Raw genomic sequence first — 23,456 nt, 5'->3', positions numbered from 1 at the left:
GAAAAGGAATTTGAAATGTTTTGTGATTAATAACCAACAGCAGCATCTTAGGAGAGTTATATCTTCTCTGTGCCTCAGTTTCCTCATCTATAAAGTCAGAGTAATGGTACTGACCACATACAATAGTAAGGATTAAATGAGCTAATACACACCAAGTGTTAGTGCCTGGCACTCAGTAAGCACTGTAGGAATGTAGCTGTTACTGGGACAGACCTACAAAATTTACAATATATGTTGAAGATCCCACAGACAAGAAGGTATGGGGCAGGAGTTATGAATTCTCTGTGCACTGTTCCCTTTCCCTGGACCCCCAAAATTTCCAGGCCCAGTTAGGACTCACAAAGCTGTCCCGTCATCTATCCCAGAAGTGCTTCCATGTGCTCCCTCTCCCCCTGCCCCATACATCTGCTTTCGTGGGGTCACAGAGCCCTGACTTGGGCTCTTGTTCCTGTTCTCTAACTAGCTTGTCAATCTCTGACCTTGTTTTGAATTTGCTGCTCATTAGTGACCTTTATCACCCACTTAGGACCTGACTCAGGGTCTCTAAGTCCTCTGGTTTCCATACCAGACCAAGGGTCCATGAAGCCCAGGCCCCCCCAGGATGCTGTAGCTGGGGCTCCCACTACAGGGGAGAGTAGGTGGACACCAGGACTGGAATCAAGGTGTGGTGGACTCACAAACCTCCTGCAGGGCTGACAGCCCCTTCCTCACCTGGGAAGCTTGAGTCAGGGACCTCTGCCATGTAGTTCCATGAGTACAATCCCTCCAGGACCCCCCTGAGGTTGGGAGAGGCATGTATTCTCTTTAAAGCTGGACATCTGGATCCCCAGGTATCATTTTATAACAGGGAGATGCAGTGGCCAGTGAGAGCAAGAAGTCAAGAATGGACTCCAGACTGATGCAGGTGGAATAAAGGAATGTCCACAGTCACTAGTTTTGGGACTGCTCATCATCTGACCCCAAGACACTGCCCTGCAAGGACACCTCATCTCATAGAGCAATTCCATGTGAGGAGGAAGGCAGGGAGCCACAGACCAGAGACATGGTGCTGTCTACACCTGGGACATTTGGGCTTCAGCTGTGAAAAGGCACTTTAAAGATAGAGAGAATTGAGTGTAAGTCCAGCTCTGCCCTTTTCTGTGTGTCTTTGGGCACAGGGTTCACCTCTCTGAGCTTGTTTCCTTATATCTAAATTAAATAAAATGATAATAAAACAACTTCCCTCAGAGGCAATATCAAGAGTCAACAAGCTAATGTGCTAGTAGGTGCTCAGTAAATACCCCAGAATTGAACCGGCCTGAAGTCACAGCCTCTCTATTGCCAAAGTGCCCCTCCTATCCTCTCCACACCTCCCTGACCTGAGGCCACTCTCTTGGTGCATCCCCTGGGTGACTGCGACTGTCTTGCTCTGGGGCTGATACCTGAGAGAACTGCCAGTGGAGCTTCATCCTCTTGGCTTTGGCGTAACTGCACTCGATGAGCCGAGGCCGGCTGTTGACGTCCACCAGGCACCGGTTGTCATCGTCATCCACCGTGGGGCTCAGGACACCCACGTGGATCTGCTGACTGCTCGTGTAGTACACATTCTGGGGGTGGAGGGAAGGAGAAAAATTGAGGTTAAACGCCCATGGCCAGAGAGATGGGACGGTAAGTGGTGACCGTCACCAGCAGCTGGCAAAGAGATGTCAGTTAGGCATGACCCTGGATCGTTTGTATCCAGTGGTCTTCAAACTATTATCTATTGCAATAAGAAGAAAAAGAATCCTCTTACATTGTGATCCAGTATGGCATTTGGCCCACATATATAACTAAAACAAAATTTTCAACAAATACAATTTACCCTTACTACGTGGGATACACTCTGGTATTTTCTATTCTATTCTTCCATTGAAAAATACCGGCCATAACCTCTTGAATTGATTTTGCCACTCACAGTTTAAAAAGCACCTCTTGAATCCATTATGTACAGACTCACTGACTTCCTGTCTCAGTATCTTGTGCCAGATCCTAGGCTTGGCCAAGAGATGCTGCAAAAAGGCCTGGGCCAGGCCTTCAGGGGGCGCAGGGTCTTGTGGGATGGGAGAGAAGGAACACAGAATTTCCAACCCTACTAAGATTGTGCAGAGCAAGCTTTTTCTTTAAGGGATAGATGGCAAACATTTCTGGCACTGAGGTTGTGCTGGGGAGTCCCCAAGACCACTCCTAGATTGATTCTCAGTGAGGACTCACAACGACGGCTTATTACAGTGGGGGATGCAGAGCAAGTCAGCAAAGGAAAAGGACCAGGAGCAAACTCTGGGGAGCCAGGAACAGATGTCCCAGGGTCTTCCCCCTGTGGAGTCACACAGGACATACTCAGTTCCCCAGCACTGAGCATGACAACCGTGTGAAGGGCCCTCTACCAGGGAAGCCCATCATGCCCTGGCACCTGGGCTTTCTTCTGGGGCTCACAGGCAACCTCTGTCTGGTTCACACCAATTTCTGACTTCCAGAAGGAAATCAGGTGTTCACCATGAACCACAGTGTGTGCAGAATCGGCTTAGGCACAATGATCCCTCGGTGGTGGTGGTAGCCCTCCTGAAATCCAAGCGTGTGGATGCCAGCCAAGAGCCATGCCGTGAGCGGGTCGCTGTGTGGACAGCAGTCAGGCCTCCAGGGGGACCCTTTCCTGCACAGAAGCCCACATGGTCTCCAAGTCCTCGCTTTGATGTGACCCCATCGGCAACATAGGAACAAATGGCTGTGTTCCAATAACACGTTGTTTACAAAACAGAGGTTTGTCCCCTAGGCTGCAGTGCAGCCGTGGGCTAGAGGCAAGCCCCAAGATGCTTGGTCAAAGTTTTCAGTAACTTTCCACAAACCCGAGCCCAGCAAGGGGCTCAGCAGAAGTCATGGGGTCTCTGAGCTCTAATCCTCAAATTACCAAAGTTATGAACATTCCGTCCCTCCCCTCCAGTGACTAGGCCCCATGGACAAATACAAATACATAGGCCCCATGCTCTAGGTTGGAATTCAGGATAGTCCTTCTTGTTACCATGAGCTATTAAACAATTCTCATTGGCAAATACCAGTTGACTGGTTAACATGGTAAAAGGAACTACTTCTTGCTTTAGTATAAGAGGGTGGTTGATAAGTGCTTTTAAAATATGGCTGCAGGGCATAAAAGGGATGGAGGTAGTAAGAAAAGCTGCACAGGTGAGGAGGGAAATAGGGGCTGGTCCCTCCTGGGTGTGTTCTTCCAGGCTCTCAAAATTCTCTTTGGACATCAGGGGAAGGGGTGGAGAACAGGCAGGACTGCTCCTCAGTCATAAGAAGGTCCTTAGGCCAATATATCAGTCAAGGTCTCAAAAGGATGGCACACTGGAAGTGGCAGATCTGAGGAGGGTGTAACACTTTCCCAAGGTGTACACAAGGTGTCGGGGAACCATAGGGCTAGCGTAGCTCCCTAGGGATGGAGCCGTTTTCCCCCTAGGCCCAAAGGGGTGAGAGGAGAGAGAAAAGTTCAGTAGGGCGTGTGAGGAATGGGGACTAGTGCTGAATACAAAGCCAGTCTCTTTGTCCCTTCCACTCTGAGCATCAGCTGGGTCAGTCAACTGGCTAAACCCAACTGGAAGCCAGAGGACATGGGAGCCCATGGAATGTTCCATCAGGTCAGCTTCCAGGGTGGAAGGAATAGTGGACAAACAGAAGACACTCAGTACAGCTAGGATCTGCTCTCTGTGGTCATCCTACAATTTATCATGTTTGGTGAATCCACCCATGTAGACATCAAAGTTATTAGCATGACTGATTCTTCCCATAACTAAGATGAAGGATCATAGTGACTGAAGTTCTGAGCAGAGGCCAAACGTACAATGTCCAGCTCAATGTGGAAATGTAACCTGAACAAGAGGCAAGAGAGTCTCTTCAAACCGACACTGGCAAGAGATGGGTTTCTAATTGTCATCCTGAGACCATCCATTGTGTTGCCTGGATTTCCAGGTCAGCACCAACGAAAGCTGACGGCCTGCTGTGGCTTTCAGTTTATTGGAGATGAGGAAGAATTTGACACAAGTTAGAATTTAGGAAATGAAACAGTTATGCAGTTAGCCATCGCATTCATCCGTCCATCCATCTAGCCATCCACCCACCTATCCATCTAACCATTAAAGAATTTCAAGTTGGGTTCTGGGGATACAGAAATTAGAAAGTCATGGTTCCTGTCCCGGAGGAGCCATTTCCAAGTTGGGGAAATCAACAACACATCAGGGAACGATGACCCTAATGACACGAACCTGAGACTTGTCCCTAATTCCTCCAGACACCTTCCCCAACTCTTGCACCTTTGGAAATAGAAGCAAGAACTCACGGCTCCTAGAAAGCCTTCCCGTAGGAGCAAAGGCATGGGGCCTCAGCCTGACACCTAGGCCTAGCTCTAGAAGGTGCACACCTGCTATCTGCTTGGGTTGAATGCACTATGATCTCCTCAGGACCTTGAATTCAAGAACCCAGATCCCTGAGGTTCAGGAGAATGGCCAGGGATCAGTCACTTCCATTCCCTTATTCCCTCTGTCATCAGAGTCTGGTTCTCAAGTCCCAGCAGGCCCCACAGACACAAGTGGCAGCCCAGGTAATAGCTGAAATCAGTTCTATCCATTTAGCTGCTCTGAAGTGTTTGGGGAGATGCTCTGAGAGACGCGTGTGCACATACTATCTGGTACAGCTGTCACCCGAGTTGTTTATTGCTTCAGAGTCTGAGAAAATCATCATAGGGACAGACAGTTGTTTGTTATTTAAAAAGCAAACAACAAAGTGCATCTTGACTGGAGTAACCACAGAGCCGGCAGATCAGAGAGAGAGGTTCCACACAGAGGAGTCTCTCAAGTCCTCACTCGGACATTTCAGAAGCCCTGCCAGTAGTGCATTGAATCAATAAATGGTCAGAACACACAAAAAAGAGGAAACAGATTTGTTCAAGATGCCCCCCTTTCAATGTCCACAGGCCCAGCAAGCACAGCTGTGCTTTCTGAGCAACAGGGAGCCTCGAAGGTTTCAGGGAGAAGTGGTTTAATACTGTGGTTCTCGATGGCAGGCAGTTGTGCCCACCAAAGGCTATTTGGGATATCTGGAGACATTTTGGTTGTCTTGACTCGGGGAGCGGGTTGTGGCTGGCGTGTAGTGAGAAGATGTCAGGGATGTCGGTCAACATCATACAGCGCATAGGACAGCACCCCACAGCAAAGAATTATCTGGATCCAAATGTCAGCAGTCTCATTGTTGAGAATCTCTGGCTTAGACTGCTAAGAATCAAAATCGAAGTGCCTCTCGTCCTTACTATGTGCCAGACAGAAGATGATCTGCATGCTTTATCTCATTGAATTCTAACAATAACTCTGGGAGGCAAGTCTAGGTGGAGTATCCTATATGGGAAATGCTTGGGACCAGAAGTGTTTCAGATTTCAACTTTATTTTTTATTTTAGAATATTTACACATACATACATAATAAGTTATTTTAGAGAGGGGACCCAAGTCTAAATATGAAATTCACATCTGTTTCATATACACCTTATACACAGAGCCTAACGGTAACTTTATACAATATTTTTCGTGTGTCTGTGTTTTGACTGCAACCTCTCATATAAAGTCAGGTGTGGAATCTTCCACTTGTAGCAACATGTGGGTGCTCAAACTTTTCAGATTTGGGAGCATTTTGGATTTTGGATTTTCATATAAGGGATGCTCAACCTATATTTCCATTATCTCCCATCTTGCAGATGAAAAAACTGAGGCAGAGAAATTAAGTAATATGTCCAAAAATGACACAGTTAATGACCAGTGATTTAAACTGAGGCAGACAGATTCCAGAGCCACATGTGGGATCACTCACCCCACACATCTACGTCCCTAGATCCCCTCCAGCTCCACTGAGCCAGCTGAAAGAGGGAGAACCGGGACACTGGCTTCCTCATGGTGAGTCTGAGCCACCATGGGGGCCTGGACTGGGAGAGGCAGAGGGCTGCAGGGGCCCCTTTACTGAAGCTTTGTGGTAAAAGATGGCACAAGTGCTGAGACAGCACGTCCCTCCAGTCACGGTCAGAGGCTGAGACGCACTGTTATTCTGTCTGTGGATGTTTTACAAACCCCTGGGGCATAAACCACAGCCTGACCATTCGGCTCCTCCTCAGCTGCAGATGATTGATTCCCATCCTTCTCCACTCAGCGCCCCCAGCTCAGCAGGGCTGCAAACCACCTCCAGCATTTCATTCTGATGCTTGCTGGAGAGGGAGAGAAATCACCTGCAACTATAAGAACAAACACATCTGTATCTTGAGTCTCACACCTGCGGGGATATTTTCCTCTCCTCTAAGCCAGGAGCAGGAGCAATGGCAGAGCTAAGTGGACAGCCAACCATGAAGCCCACAGCACCCTATCTGCAAACTCCTGCCCTCAGGGCCACAGAGCCAAGGCTGGGCAAGACCCCCAATGTGGGATGTTCCCCTTGTTTGGTCCCCTCACCTCTGGACAAGAGGCTCACCCAGAAGCATGCAGATGGACCCGCTGTGGCATGTCCTCACCTGGCAGCCAGCAGGTGGGCAACCTCGCTAAGCCTGACTTGTGGCTCCTTGGCATCCTCCTCTCACAGGCCTCAAACATCACCTCACTGACGGAAACTCTGCCCCTGGGAGTGGACTAGCCTCAGGAAGGGCAGGGGGAGAGGAAAGCCAGCACATCTTTGTGTACCTCTATACCAAACCCTCCGCTAGGTACTTTTCATGTTCACGGTCGCCTTTCCTTTGTGAGAATAAGGAAACTGAGGCCAAACCTGAGGAGGTGCATGGAGAGGAGAAGCTCTCTCCCCTCCCTGCATAAGGGTAACTTCTAGAAGGTTGAATTCTAGGCACTTCAGTTCTGCATTTCCCTCCACAGGCAAGCAGCCCATTCCTCCAGAGGGCTGTCCCCATCCGCCCCTCAGCAAGGCTGGCTGAAGGCCACCCTGAACTCATTCTCTCAGTGCCAACCTTGGCACTGCCAGGGTCATTTCTATGAGCTGTTCATGCCTGCCCCGAAGGCCTCTGAGAAAGGTCACAGTGGGCGGGGCAGGAGGGCCCTTCTTCCTGCCCAAGCAGGGCAGATCTTCTTTTGTCTTTTTTACAGTTGGTTCTTAAAGAATATTTTACTTGAACAAAAGATCATAAAAAATTTTTCAGATTTGACAATCACTGCTTTCCAACCCCAGGCATCCCTCTAGGAGGACATTAAGGCTCAGGGAACCTTCCTGAGTTTATATCCCTCCAACCAGAGTTTGCAGACATGGGTAGAAGATTTAACCTCCTGCCTCCACCTCCACCAGGCCCCCACACCCTTGCATTCTTTGAACGGACCTTTCAATCATTCTATACCCTCTTCTTCCCAGACTTTGAGACCCTCATCATACTTTAGTCTCCCTGGGAATTCTGGAAACTTCACCAAGCAGAACAGAAGAACCATGGCATGCACAGAGGGAGAGGAGAGGAGGTGTCCCAGCAAACCAGAAACATGGACCAACATGGGTTAAGTTGCTTAGTGGCCCAAACACCTTCAAGACACCACTGAACACTCATTGCCTTCTCAACAGTGGGCATGAGGATGGGAGAAGCTGTTTTTCCTCCACCAGGTGGTGTTTCCCTGGCAACATTGCCGGTCTATGGAGTGGGCGCCCTAGAAAAACGAGGTGTGTTAGAGATATATAGAGACAGGCTCTCACCAGCCTCAGCACAGGCCAGCAGTGCTGGGATTTGACTGAAACCTTCCTGGGTCTGGAGAGGGTGGAGGAGGGAGAGCTACCGTGGGCTACTCTTCACAAGAGGTTCTAGAAACCATTGGGGGAGGGATGACTGTGCTTGCCAGATCCTTGCATGGGGGAGTTGCCGTGAACCAGCATCCTTAGGGTCATTTCTTTGGACTTGGAAGGGTCTCTCTAGGGGGGCAATTCAAGGCCCAGTAGAGGGGGGACTCCTGGTTCAGCTGCTTCATCTCCGCACCCCTCATCTCTGGAGACCCTCTAGTCTGGCCTATAGGTAAGGATTCAGGGAAACAGCAGACTGGGTGCCAGAAAGGGAAGGGGGTGGGGAAGGAAAGAGGAAGTGCAGCCTTGCTTTATTAAATTTCAATTTACAGAGTGGTGACTGTGACATCCAGAATGTGTATTAGAAATGGGCTCCTTGTCCTCTGCACCCAAGAATGAGCCGCAGGCATCTCTGCAGACAGGGTGGGCTGATTTAAGGGTTTAGTTACTGGTCATTAACCCCTCGACACAGAGGTCTATTATTGTGCTAAGGGCCACAGTGAGCTGATGCTAAATTAGGGCTGAGGGGAGTCACTTCCCAAATAATCTTCTGTTCACCAACTGCAGTACTAGGTCCATGTGGGGAGTAGAAAGCATTTATAAGTCTTGTTTGCCTTTCTTGTGAAGAAGCATAAATGTGCAAGGCAAGATCTCTAGCTCAGAGCCTCCCCTGTAAGTCCATTTTCCTGGTTGAGGGGGAACAGGTGAGGCTAAGCACACGAATCCCCCAGCCTGGGATTAGCCCATCAGTCAGTGGTTGATTCGGTACAATTCAGAAAGCACGCTAAGGTACCAGGCCTGAGCTGGGTATTGGAAAAGCAGAGGGGAACTAGCTTTTCCCTTCCTTGAGTAGTTGTCAGCCTGAGGCAGAAGGATGCCTAGAATATTCTCACGGCCAGGCTTAGTCATGGTCAACGTGCTAAGACACCCCAGAGTTGGAGTGATGACTTCTGCCCAAGTTTGAGACCAGCCTGGGAGGAGGACAGTTTGCCCAGATAACTGACAAGGACAGGGGACTCCTGGCAAAGGAAAGAGGATTGACAAAGCCACAGAGGCATGGCGACATGGTGCTCTAGGGGTTGGGGTGCAGAGATGAGAGGGAAAAGCAGCATGAGGAGGGCCCAGGAGTTTGGACAGTACCCTCCCGGCCAGCAGAGAGCTGCAGCCTCAGACTGTGTCCCCTGCTTCTTAGCACATTTGAGGGATTTTTAGAATCTTTTGAGTCAAAAATATCCAAGAGGCCTGGAAAGCAAGGTTGGGCTAGAGGTGACCCAGGCAATGTCGGCAGGCCTGTCTGGAAGATTCCAGATGCACATCTCTAGAGCAGCAGGGGAAAAGGTAGAACTTTGACCCTGGAGTTGTCTTTGAACTTGAGACTAAATAGGAAGGGCTGAGCTGAACCTGCTCCTGCCTCCCAGTGTGCAGTAGCCACACAGTGCTTCTGCTGGGCTCAGAAAGTTTTAACTTAGACTCAGGGCTGTTTGTGCATTTGAAATGTTCTCCACTCTATGCTATGAGGCTCCTCCTAACATCCCCGCCCTACTGCCCCACATATGTCCCCACATCATCAGTATCAGATGCGGCCTCCTGGCTAGCTCTGACCAATAGAATGAGAGCTGGAGTGACATATGTCACTTCTAGTCAGAAGCTTTGAGCAAACGTGTGATCTACCACCTCTCTTTGCTGCTGGACCCGCAGCATCCCTGGTGGGATGACAGACCTGAAGTTAACCCAGGGGGACCATGGGGCACCAGTTATGGCCACTGAGATTTGGGGATCATCAGCCTAAAGAAACAAATGCTAGATCGTGGGGTGGGGGCTGCCAAAGCTAAAAATATGGGCACTCTGGAGACAGAAGGTGGGTGGTGAGGAAACCATCACTGGAGACTGGAAAGATGGTGACCTCTTCTAGGCAGCGGTGAATCGTTGGCAAATCTGCTGCCTGTAGTTACCCTGGGAGACTGATAGCATGGCAAATGAGGGTGCACCATGGAAGAAGAGCAAAGCTTTGTTGCCATCAGCTGCTCTAGACAAGGTGTTGCAAAGGAGAGATGAGGTCAGGAAAGACCTGGTCTTGTGCATGACCAAGAAATGTCTGTTATGGTAAGCCACTGGGATCTTCAGGTCATATGGCATTGGAGCACTGTGAAGCTGGAACTGACTGCTCCCTCACCAACTCATCACAAAAATAGGATTACGAAACCTGATGTGTGCTCTTTGGAAAAGTACAGGGACTTTGGGAATACATGCCAAGGCGACTTGATCTGATATTGGGAGAAGTAAGGGGATTGATTAAAGAAAGACTAGTTCAGATTCAAACCTCCCAGGCTTGACTCCCTGCTCCCACTGTTCGGTAGCCTTGTGACTACAGCAATTTACTCAGCCATCATTCTCTCAGTTGACTTATCTGCAAAAACAGGAATTAAAACCGGTGCTCATCTCATAAGGATGTTGGCAGAATTCTTTATTTTTTGGTACACGTGATTGAACCCAGGGGTGTTTAACCACTGAGTCACATCCCCAGTCCCTCTTTTAATATTTTATTTAGAGATAGGCTCTCACCAAGTTGATTAGAGTTTCACTAAGTTGCTGAGGCTGGCTTTGAACTTGCAATCCTCCTGTCTCAGTCTCCCGAGCTGCTGGGATTACAGGCATGCACCACTGCACCTAGCAAGTTGGCAGAACTCCATGGAATGGTTAGGTCTCAGTGTTAACCAGCAGTAACTCTGCTATCACATCATTACTCCCTGTGGATTCCAAGTTCCCTGAGGGCAGGCTCCATGCTTGTCTTCCTCCCCATTGTCTCCCTATTATCTAACCCATACACATAACGTATAATCAAAATAACATATTGGTTGTTTGAATTAATATATAAATAAATAATTCCAGGGATACTTGTACTTTAGCTCAGAAATTCTTCCAGGTTTGCTCTCTGGTACCTGCTTCATATCCCTTACTTCAAACCTCCTCTAAATTTTTCTTTGCCCCATTTTGGACAAGTTCATTGGATACCACTCTCCATATAACTGTGTGGAAAAATGGCTTGAATAAAACAGGAACTCTGACTGGGATAAGATTCTTACTATTTTTCCCAGAACATAGTCTGTGCAGACCTAACTCTTCCCTGGACCCCTAGAGAAGAAGGGGCTTAATCCTTTGTGGTTACATAACACTTATCCTGCACTACATTAAGAAGAACTTAGGATATTCCCAGTAAGAGAAGTTGCGTGTGTGTGTTGACAGATATTTTAACATATGGCCAATGTGGGCTCTGGACTCTGACAATCTCAGCAATCAGAAAGATGTAGGAAAGAGACTGCTAATAAAATCCGCAGGTTAAGATGCAGCAGGGATAAGTTTGCCTAGAAAAATGGAGTTCATGTGGATGAAATAATGGCACTCGATTTTAATCTGCAAATACAAATCTACTTTATCTGCTCCAACACTATCTCTGTCTCCATCTTCCTTGTCCCTGGGAAAAACATAATCTGCTTTATAAACAAATAAACAAACTCTAGCTCAGGTTTTCACTGGATGTTGCACACTTCAGACACTAATGTCAGATGGATTGTGCTGTAGCAGAGAAGGTGTTGAAAAACTAAGGCCATTTTGGGGGGAGGATTCCTTTTCTTGCCATAGCACATGATAAGGCACTCAATAAATATTTTTGAGTGAGTGAACAAATGAGTGAAATAATACAAAGTGAACATGATAAGGCACTGTAATATGTTATAAAAAGGACCACAAATTTTCTGTTATCTTGCATACAAACCACTTTGCAATGTGACTCTGTAACTCTTCCCATCAAAGGTGGAGTCTATTTCTCTTGCCCTTGAGTCTGGACTTGGCTAGGTGGCTTCCTTTGACCAGTGCAATTTCCATAGCAAACATGACACTAGCAGAGACCTGAGAAGCACTCATGTATTTGAGCTGGCCTTCTCTTGCTGCCCTTCAGATGTCCTATCATTGCCACTGTGTGAAGCAGCCTGGGCTGTCCTGTTGGGTGATGACACACACATGGCTCAGCGATCCCCTCCCTCCAGTCGATGACCAATAATCCCCAGAAGCAGATCTGCTAGCTGATTGGCAGTTGGCCACAGACAATTGTGTGAGACCAGCTGAGACTCAAGGAAGAAAGAGCCAACCTAGCCTACCCTCAGAGTCTTGAGCTAAGTAAATGGTTTTGGTCTTTACCCACACAATTTGGGGCAGTGTGTCATTAGTACATACAGGGAACTTATTGTCACAGGTGTGTTTGTAAAGCATATGACACACAGTGTCAGTGTCCAACAAATTGTTGTTCCTTTTTATCCCCTCCTAGATAAAGAAAAAAAAAAATAATAGTAATAATATTTCCCAATTTAATGAGGTCTTTCTTGACACCAGCCATGATAAATACTTTCTATATTTCTGTTCAGTATTCATGTGATCCTGGGTAAACGGGGCATTAGCTCTACTTTTAAGTGAGAAAAATAATGAAACCAAGGAAAATTAAGGGATAGCAAGTGGCAGGGCAGGATCTGAACTCAGGTCAGCTGTCTCCAAAGCCCCTCTCTTCACCACCGCTTACCGTGCCTCCTAAGAAAGAGAGAAGGTTCTGGATCTGCCCTTTGCACAGGTGACCCCTATTATGCTGTGTTCTTCCTGCCCTGCTTTTGTGGGTGCACGTCCCACTCCCTTCCTTTCAGTCTGGGACTTCAGGAAGGCTTCCCTGACTCACCATCGCCATAACCCAGCCCTTGTTTCTCCTCAGCAGCTGGGACTCTGGCCCTCCTCTGGCAGAATGGAAGCTCCCTACAGCTTGACTAATCCAGGATTGAGTACAGTGTGAAATCTAGGAGTGACATGATGGCCATCGAGTTCAGTTGTCATGAGGACAGAGAGAGCATTAGAAGTGGGTGCTTTGTCCTGAGCACAAAAACTGTGGACAAGGGCCTCCGCAGCAGCTGCAGTATGAGGAGATGCAGTTCTCTGATCAGATTCTGCCTTACCTTTCACCCCATTCTCCCAGGAGGCCACCTTGTGGGCTTTCCATAGCCATAGTTTCCTTCGACGAGACCCCATGGAAATCATCATTAGGATGCCCTGGCAGAACATCTCAATGTCCTGTCTCCATCTGTCACTCCACTTGCCACTTCCTGGTCTGTCAGGAAAAACCTCACCAAGAAAGCGATGGTGAAAACCACACAGCACAGATTTTCCAACGGATGCCAGTCTTAAATATCAAAACTTTTGTGATAAATTGCCTGTTTTCATGAAGCTATGTTATTTTCAATAGGGGCAATTCACTAAGTGTGCCACTGCATGACATTTAATTTTGTTGTCTCTGTAGGGTTTTTCCATCCTCTCCTGTGCTTTTTCTCCAGTTGATCTTTCTTCCTGTCTTTGTGCAAATCTTCTGAAACCCTTATCAAGCTCCCAGTATCTCTTCAGGATGAGCCTTTCCAGCAAAGGGACTGTTCCTGCCCCTTTCATGGCTCTTCCTGGAGGATGCTGATACTCATGTATGTTTTTGAATCTGCTGATTCTCTCTGCAGAGACACGAGGTGGAAATGACACCCTCTTCTCCAGGACCCCCCTCATCTCCTCCATCCTAGTATAAAAACATGTCAAAACATGTCCTTAAGGATCAGACGTCAGGATCACTGCCATCTGCCTACTCTGGTCTTCTCACCCAAGTTCTTCCCAGGTGGTCATCTGCATCCATGACCTTTGGTATAGGGCCACAGCTTCCTCTCCACCCACTGGGCAATGATCATGATCCTGGTCATGACACACCCTGTATGGAGGCCTTAATTTTGGGAGTGGTGTGTGGAGCCTTGTGCCCCACGTTAGTCACCCACACCCAGACCCAAGTCCTTAGTGCCTCAACCTGCTTTACCTCTGAGATCTTGTTCTCCAGGCCCCTCCTTTTGCCCAACTACCTGAAGACCATCATGCTCACTCTCTTATTCCCAAATGCCTCTCCTCAGTCTGGAGACCTTCAGAGTAACAACTTTTTTCCTTTTTATTCCCTCCTATATTGTCCTATTTTCTTCTTTCTGGTTGCTGCATGTTCCTAGAGAGGCAACATTCAAGTTCCCTCCATCACTTCCTTGGTAGCGACTTCAGGTCTTTGATTCCTTATTCTTTCTGCACCCTGTCAACCCCTCCTCTGCAGCCTCGGTCTCCTTCTCCATGCCTGTTCCCTGGATACACCACCAGGGAAAGCTCGTGAGCAGTGCAAGTTAGACCCACCACAAACTCATGATCTTCAACCCCAATCAGGCCCCTCCACACCGTCTAGCATCCCTTCTTTGGGTGCTTGCTTAGTATCTGAGCCACTTCTGCTCAGCAGGGTTTCTAAACCTTCTCTACTCTGCCCCAGGAGCAGATGTCCCCAAGCTTCACTTGCAAGACCACTAACAGTCTTGTGTCTCCCAAACCTCCCTCCAATCTGTCCCAGAACCTCAGCGGACATTATTTTTCCTATGGTCTAGGACCAACCACACCTGTTCACAGATCCTCTCCTCTCCTGTCCTTACCTAGCCTCAGCTCCAGGGATAGTTCTTCATTGATTTCTCTCTCTACCCATATATCTGATCTCTTTCTCCACTGATTTCTTCCCCTCAGCCCCAAAACATACTCCCTTATTGTTTGTCTTAAAAAACAAATCAGAATACACACTTTTCTCAATCCCACAGCAATTCTGATGGCCAGATCTTTCTCTCCTGGCTTCATGGCAAACCCTGAGACAGAGGGATCAACACTCACAACTCCTGTCTTCCTTAGAGAGCCCTGCCACCAAAGAGACCCCAAGAGGGGGCAGGAAGGTGAACCCTGGCTCATTCCATTTTGTGATTATCATTTTAAAAGCTTTAGTTATTTTCTCATTAATTTAGCTGTTTTTTAAAAATTTAAGCCATATTTGTTAAGCACCTATAATGCTCAGGCAAATGTGACTGGGTGACTTCTGAGCAGCTCTGGTGCACTCTAAGGATACCAGTGATACTGCAGAGATGTAAATCTTTGCTGTAGCCCTGTTCTATAAGAATTAAGACCAGCAAGTCTTTTTTCCTGTGGAAAAATGCTATGAAATTTCCCTTTTAAGCGTGTCCTTCACCCAAGCCAGTCTCTACTCCCACTTATGTTACTGCATTTAATAGTGTATTCTGAGCAAGGAGAGAAAAATGAAGCTGTTCTGGTGATTGATTTAGAGGGCCCAGCTCTGCTCCAGTTCCCAGTGTATTAACACAGTACTAACTTCAAGGACCTCATGAGAGATCTACCCTCCCAGGGCTAATGGGCAGCAAAGAACAGATTTCAGAGTAAGCATCTGGGACAAAGGCAATATGGTGACAATGGAGTTAGTTGGGAAAATCAAATACAAGAATTCTTCTGTGCCCGTGATATATTCTGAATGTAACTCCATAGGAACTTTTCGGAGACCGATTAAGCATACCATTAAGTAAACTCCATTCAGATGTCCACACTCGATGCCACCAGCCATTCCCAGATCCAGAGGCTGTTTTTCATACTCTTCTTTCTTGGAGTCTCAACTAAGGGCACATTTGGAAATGCATGGAATGTTTTGGTAACATACTGACACTGTGGGTGGGCAACACCCAGGGGTGGTAAATAGGACAACACAGTGAGGTACCACCTCATCCAAAATGTCAATAACACTGACTGAAAAATAACAGTGAAGGGCAGCAAGTGATGCATTCCACTTGCTGAGGGCCTACTCAGGATGCCAGGGGTTTTCAGAGCACTCACATCCACTCTGGGAACCTGCCAACTTCTGGGTCCAAATGGCTGAAAGAGGAGGTGCTTTAAGGAGGGCTTTGTCACTCAGGAGACGGGAAGCTGGCCTCTTAAACCCTGTCACTGGCTTGCTGTTCTTATCCTGGACTTCATGGGTGTGGTCCTGCAACCATCGTGAGCAGAGGAGTGGATCCCAGCACGCTACAGGGGAAGTTTCCATGAAGACAGCCCAGCCAACAACAGAACCCTGGGTCTGAGGAGGTCCCCCTTCTCTTCCCTGGGGACTAGGTAAGTGGAAAGGCAGGCTGGCTTCATATGCTAGCAAGACTTGGTGGTGGCAAGAGAGTCATTGACAGAAGGAGGTGTCCCCCCCAGTTCTGCCCAAACTGTGCCCATAGAAACTAGTCCACCATCCAGAAAGAGGACCAGGATCTGGCTTCCAGACCAGTTGGGAAGGGCTCATCTCCTATGCTCCCATCTCCAGGACTCCATGAAAACATACCAGATCTGAAAGAGGGCCAGCTCTTATTACCACTAATACTAATCAGTTCTAATCCTAAGAGCATTACCAAACTTGACTGAGGGTTTACTGTGCACCAGGCAAGAAGCTAAACTTCCTGTGTACTTCTCCATTCAACCCCCACAAAACTCCTCTGAAGCAGATCATTTTCACTTCACTTTACAGATGAAGGATCAGGTCTCTGGTCAAGGGTAGGAAGTGGTAATGCCAGAGTGCCTGGGCAGGCCTCTTGGTCTCGGTGAGGAAGACCGTCTAGACCATTTATTTAAAAATCCCACAACTTTATTAACAGATCCATTTATGAGCCAGAGGTACATTGAGTGCTTGCTCTGTGCCAGGCAGTGTCCTAAGCATGCGGATAGAGGATTCACAGAAAATGGAAAAAGGCCCTGCCCTCAAGGAACTTAGATCTAGTGGTGGAGAAAGTCCATTAACAATAAATAAAGATACAATGGCCAACTGTGATTATATTGCATTCCAAAGGAGTCAGACAAGATATAGGAAGATTTGAGAATAACAAGTAAGGTGCTTGGATTATATGGGGTATCAGGGAAGACTTCCCTAGGGAGGTGGGTGAACCTGAGGGATGAGGAGGGGAGGAGGGATTTGGAGGCTTTTAAAGTCCTGCTTTGGCACTAGAACATGGAGGTTGGATATTTCCAGTGGGAGGATGGCTTCCCTAATTCCTCAGGGGGAAAGTGGAGAGCCCAAAGTCAAGGGACCTGGGCAGACAGCCTCTGTGAGTCAAGAGAGCTGATTGGCCTAAGTCCTGTGTCGAAGCCCAGGGAGGTGGGAGAAGGGCTGTGTTGACTGACTGGTATGTTCACATCTCCAGTCCCATCTTAGAAAACTGCCACAGGACTTTCAGGAAGAAAACAGCAAGTTAGACTCTGTTTCCCTTTGGATCCTAAGAAGCGTACACCTGGTGGCTGACTAGACCAGTGACTCCATCCCCACTCTCACTACAGAGGGGGTGCACTGCACGCTCCCTGAGTGTCACCCAGCATCCCCCCACCCTGTGGGGTTTCTTGTCTGTCTCTGCCCAGAAACCTTCCTGAAGCAGAGCCATATGTTTCATTAATGTAGGGGGACAGCACTGAGTCACAGCTCTGAGCCGGGTTCTGCAGGTAGGCCACCTGGTTCCCAGGCTAGGCCTGCACTTGGCCATCGTGTGACTTGGAGCAAGTTATGTAATTTCTGTGAGCCTGGTTTTCTCCCCTGTAAGAATGGGGTAATAGAAGTACCCACTTCAAGATGTTGGGAGTATTCACTGAATTTAGACACGTAAGGCATTTTGAAAGATACCTAGAAATATTAAACAATAAATGTCAGCTGTCATTATTATGATTACCTCTAAAAATCTTAAATGTTGGCTGAGAGATGCCTCTCCCTGGATAAGAGACCAATATTACCGAGCCCAGTTCTATGGCAGACTTGGTGTTAGGCACATACTGGCTTCACCTGCAGCACCCAGTCCCCGTTTTATGGATCAGGAAGCTGAAGTACAAAGAGACTAAATCAGGTTCTAAATTTAGATCCTTTGTTGTTGGGTTCCTAACCTGTCTCCAAAGCCAGAGAGGCCCAGAAAGCAAGACTCTCCAAAGAGAGATCTGCAGAGGGTGAGAGACTCAGCCTTTCTGCTTAGTGAGACCGGATGTTGGCCACTGTGGTGCTAATGACTGCCTCTCCCCAGCCAGTAGGAGTTTAATAAAAGTCATGTAAAACCAGCTGTTGACGACTAATTGTGGAGTTTGGACATGAAGTGAAGAACATAACATGTGCAATGAATAACAAAGCAAGCATCTCCTTTTTTTAGCATGGAAGCCACAGGAACAGTTCAGAGGGGTTATTGCTGTGGCACCACATCTGTGTGCTGTCTGCTACCTGACACCCCCTCTCACCACTATGCTGAGCCCCTGTGTCCTGGCCTGTGACTCTGCCGCTGTGTGCAATTACCCAAAGAGAAATGGAAATGAGATGCTCTCTGAAAGCAGGGTGGGAAATCTCACCCAGTGAATGGGGGAGTGGGGGAATAATCACAGGATGTCCAGGGGTTGCCTGTGATAGAGAAGAAACCCTGTTGACAGTCACCTGGGCTGTGCCCATGGAGGTAGCCAGAACCTACAGGAGGCTATGCTGGCACAGAGAACAGCATTGGTCAGCCCTCTTTGCAGCCTTGACCCTCGGACAGATTGTTCCTGCATGTGACATAACACACTCCCCCATATCATGTCCTAGGACTTGGCCTATATCCACCACCACTTAGGGTACAGACTTGGGTCCATCTTTACCTCTTTGAGCCATATGGGGATAAGTTGGCAAGGTGCTTTTAAGATTTAATGAACTGACATATAGAAAGTGTCTATATATGTATTGACATGGTCATTTTATGTGTGTGTACATGTAGATGTATACATACATAGGTATACACATGCACCCATTTAAATATATTTTTATGTATCAGTAAATCAAAAATAACATAATAGCCTATAGTGAACTAGCATTTAATATGAACTAAGTTAAGAAATTAAGAATTCCGTCACAGGTCACAGAGTCAACTGGTGACTGAGCTGGGATTCACAGTCAAGTGGCCCAAGAGGGGCTGGGCAAGGTGAGCGTAGGTCCTGTTGGAGGGCACCAAGGAAGGAGTGAGGCTGCAGGCTGCAGTAGTAAGGCACCTTGTCCGCCCAGAGCTCACTGATGAGCCAACAGAGGAGAGAGTTTCTGTGCTCGGGGACTCAGGCAACATGGGCACTAGTCTCCATGGACATCTGAAAAGGCTGCAAGGACGAGGGAACAACCCCAGCTCCAGGGGTCTGGAGGGAGAGAAAATGACAGGCGTTGGCCTTATTCTCCCAGTTTTGAGTGTAGACTTGCTTTGCACCTGGAGAGGCTGCTCTGGGGGTGACATAACAACCCACCACCATGCTTGAGGCAGGTCAAGTATTGCACGTACAGGCCATCGGAGTCCTCACAGTAATTCAGTGGCATGCACTCTATGGTCCCATGTTCATAGATTGGAACCTGTGTGGGGATTAGAAGCATGAAGGCACTTGCCCCAGTCACACCCATCTTTTGGGCAGAACTAAGACTAGATCCCAGCTCTGCCTGACCCCAAGCTCCGGCTCCTCTATGCCTGGGTCACTCCCTGGGTCCTCTGGAGACAAGGCCACCCCTCAAGCAATCACCTTGCATCAAGAAAGTGGAAGTGCTGCAGGGAGGTACTGAGGAGTGCCACCCAGAGGGTGTGATGAGCAGGCCATCTGGGGCCATCCCAGAGCCACCACAGAGTCACCACCTGCTTCTAGAAGCTCCACTCATCAGATCCTTCCCCTGCCCTGAAACCGTGTGAGAAACAGCTCAGAGGACGATAAGAAATCCAACTAACTCTATCTGGATTAGCTTGAATGATGCAGAGCTGGAGGTGACTGGTCACAGCTTGAGGGCTGCCTGAGGCTCCCCCAAACATAACCCGGCCAGGTCCTGCACTGCCAGATCAGCTGGTGCCTGGGCAAGGCTACCGCAGGTTGAGGAGTCATGGAGGGCACACACTAATGACAGGAAACAAATGCAGGGAAGGTTTTCAAACTGCACAGCCTGACAGTCTATTTATTTATAGATAAAAATCACAGAGAAGTGGAGACATCTGCCAGAGGTCACAGAGAGGTGGGAAGCCATTTAAATTCTTGGCCCACCAAGTAACACTTTTGCAATTTTCTCTGAGATGCTATGTGAAAGATCTGGGGGCATAAGCACAATCCAAAAGGGGACTTTAATGTCCGTCTGCCACCAAGGTCATTGCCAAGTAGGGGAGGGGCAATGTTGTCCTTATGACCTATGGGATGGTAGCTTCTAGAGGGTAGAGAGTGGTCAGCAGATAGGGAGATCAGCAAGTATCTCTCTCTCTCTCTCTTATTCTTTCTCTCTCTCTCTTAAAACTAAATGAGAAATTTTAAAAATGAAGAAGAAATTTCAAAAAGCAAAAGCAGGAAAATCCACCTACCACTCCATACTTTCCTGACTTAACCATGCCACCTGATCTGACATGGGATCCATCTCCATGCTAAAATAGAAACCTCCTTTCATCCCAACTCTAATCTTTATACCTTGAGTCAAAGCTTGTCCTGAAGCATAAATGTGGCAGCTGCAGTATCTCAAAAACTTTAGAAGGAATTAAAGTCCCTTTCATCTTCCTTCTTCTGCAGCCAAGAATTTAGCTTCCCGGAGGAAAAGCACTTTAATTCCCCGTGTCTTTTACAGTCTAGAAATTTTTGGCAGAATGAATGGGATAAGTGGCTGAACGCTGCCTTGTCCCCGCTCTCTCTGTGGGCTAATGAGGAGGCGCGCTGGGGCAGTAGGTTGAAGGTTGCATGACAGAAGCTGTAATTATCTGTCCTTGCCTCCCTCCCCAGACTGGGACGCCTCTAGAGCAGGGACCTGGGCCTTTCCCTCTCGTAGTTCTTGGTATCAAATAAGGCACAATGTATGTTTGTTGAATGAGCAAATGAATGAATGAGTGAGTGAATGAGTGAGTGAATGAGTGAGTGATTGAATGAGGAGTCTGTGGGGATACCCCATTATTGTATTTTTCCCATTAGAAGGAATTTTCCAGGCTGTTACACTAATTAGGGCTAATATTCTCAGTTATTTTGAGGATTGCTTCAAATCTGCTGCTAATTTAAATAAAATGGTTACATTTATTCATTAACCAATTAGCTTCACCATGCTTCCCAGTAGCTTCACCTCACTAATTTGATGAGTTGTACTGTGCTTTCTCCTACCCAGGCCTTCTCTGGGACATGGGAATGTTGCAACTGTATCAGACTGAACTTTTTAAACAATACTGAGGGAGAATCTCACCAAGGGTTTAAACGTAGAGGTGAAAGCGGTTCTTCTTTCCAGCCCAAGCTAGCTTGGGGCCCCACTGGGCTCCACTATAAGTTGCTCTACAAAACCATTCCTATCACCAGACCAGATTTGTTCTCCAAGGGAAATAAACTTTCCAGAAATATGGGGACTTCATGAAGGACAAACTATTGTATTTTTGATAAATGACACATTCTCTGGAAGACAAACTGATGTCAAAATACTGCCATCTTTCCTGGCCCTGTCTTTGCCAGGAACTTGTGTGACCTCAGGCAAGTTGATTTATATCCAAGATACCCTCTCCTTACTTTCTTATGTTTCAGAGGTAAAATTGACTTAGAAACCAAGTTCTTGTGACAGACACAAGTTCCTGGGGACCCAGAATGTCATCACTTCCTGCCCTTCTGCAGCCAGGCAGGGCCGTGCAACCAGGTCTGGCCAATGAAATACAAGAGGAAGTGACGGGAGATGCTGGGAATGAAAGATTTTCCAGTCACGCGTTTCCCTTTTCAGGGTACAACTCCAAAATTCCTGTACTGGGGTTCTGATTTCCAATACTCAGAATGGGTCTTGTTTTGAAATAGGGTCATTGCAGACATAATTAGTTAAGTTTGGATGGGGTAATACTGGAGTAGGGCAGACCCCTAATCCAAAATGGCTAGTGTCCTCATAAAATGGGAAAATTTGGACACAGATACACATGGAGGATACCATGTGAGGAGTGGGGCTATGCTGAATAAAACGGCACCACCAGAAGCTGGCAGAGAGGGCAGGAAGGATCCTTCCCAGCACCTCCTGCAGGAGCGTGGCCCGTCAGCACCTTGGTGTGGGAGTTCCCAGCTTCCGGAACTGTGAGAGGATAAATTCCTGTTACGTGAGCCTTTCAGCTGATTGTGCTTTCCTATGGCAGCCATAGGAACAGGGAAAGGCCACATGGTCAGCCTGGATCCACAAAGGTCACTGAATCACAATTGACCCGGGAGTCACCAACCTTCAACAGACTTTGTGAAAAGAGTAAGAACAATATCTAAAACCTAGAAATAAGACAAAAAGAAAGGGGAAGGCAGCCTGCCCTTTCATACCTTACTGGGGCTTTGTTTAACAGGTTCACCCAAGACATGCAATTTTCTGAGAGAATTCTATCCATGTTTAACTTAGCTGTTTACCTTTCGATTAGCACTCGGACACTCCAAGGTTTTATGCTAACTCCTACATTTCTGCCTGGGCATAAAAGAGCACAAGAGCACACTACAGGCTATAATTTTATCTCCCGGTAGGACATTAAACACTTTGTGTAAGCTGTCCATCTTTTTTTTTTTTTTTTTTTTTTTTTTAGAAAATGCCTGCAGACGCTCACTTTTTCAAATGCAACGGGTACTTATTTAACCATTTTACAAGGTTGGCAGGAAGAACCTGGCTAGGTCGCAGTTCTTCCGCCTTCCCCAATTTTGACCACCAGTTGGCTGAAAGCCAAGTCATGAAGCTGAACTCAGGCCACACAGGCAAGCTCGGGGAGCAACAAGTTCACTCCTTGACTGTGGTGAAGATTTGAGGACTGACAAATACAGAACAGTCTGTCTTTGGCACTAGACTGTAAATTACACGAGGACAGTGGTGCTTTTCTGGTTCATCACTGTTTACTAGGGCCAAGAACAGCATCTGGCACATGGTAGAGTCTCACTGATTAAACAAGAAACACACACACACACACACACACACACACACACACACACACACGGGAATGAGTTATGAAGTCATAGAGCACCAGAAGGGGAGCAACCTTAGCTTAAGCCTAAGCTTTAGGTCTGCATGACACACAAACCCATCCTAGGGTCCCTGGGACCCACCAAACCTGCCTTAGGCACAGGTGATGGGGAGGTCAGTATCACCTGAATCAATGACTGGAGAGAATTTCCTTATTCTTAGCCAAAATTATATATCCTTATAATTTGGAGGGACTTTTCATGTCCACCTTAACCATTCTTTCCAGGTTAATCAACACCTGTCATTTCAGCTCAAGGACACAATCTTGAGTCTCTTTACCCATCTTGAAATAATAATGCCCCACATTTAATAAGTAGTGACTTATACGCCAGTATTCATTGTCTAAATGCTTCTTGTGCATCCATTTATTTAATCTTAATAACAACCCTGGAAGGTTGATACCATACTCTGTATTTCATAGGTAAGGGAGTTGAGGCACCAGGAAGTTATGACGCCTACCCAAGGAACCCAGTTAGAAAGTAGTGTGGTTGAGATCTGAGTCCAGGTAGTATGGTTCTTAAACACTATACATTTCCTTATTACTTGCATTTCAACATCGCCAGGCTTCCTATCAAGTGTGATGCTCAGGGAAGAACACATGAGGTTTCATAGAAGAGAAAGACTGGCACCTCAGTTGGCCTACATTCCCCAGATAAAAATGTGAGGCACCTCTGAAGCTGTGCAGCGCGCAACTTGCACAATGACACGTGACTGACCGTCAGTCCCATCTGTGCACATGTGAACTTCCCTGGGCTGTC

At 47.4% G+C, this 23,456-nt stretch overlaps 1 protein-coding gene across 1 annotated transcript in view; it reads right to left on the bottom strand.

The window, feature by feature from the left end:
• Positions 1 to 23,456, bottom strand: part of Galnt18 (polypeptide N-acetylgalactosaminyltransferase 18) — a 319,132-nt gene that overhangs the window by 13,461 nt on the left and 282,215 nt on the right. Inside the window, exon 10 of the mRNA XM_047516346.1 lies at positions 1,422 to 1,586. Coding sequence (XP_047372302.1) covers positions 1,422 to 1,586 — 165 coding nt within the window. The remainder of the gene's footprint in view (positions 1 to 1,421; positions 1,587 to 23,456) is intronic.

This window comes from Sciurus carolinensis, chromosome 11 (assembly GCF_902686445.1).
Source record: "Sciurus carolinensis chromosome 11, mSciCar1.2, whole genome shotgun sequence".
Lineage (NCBI taxonomy): Eukaryota > Metazoa > Chordata > Mammalia > Rodentia > Sciuridae > Sciurus > Sciurus carolinensis.
The sequence above is the reverse complement of the archived record's forward strand: the minus strand, read 5'-3'. Positions and strand labels throughout refer to the sequence as shown.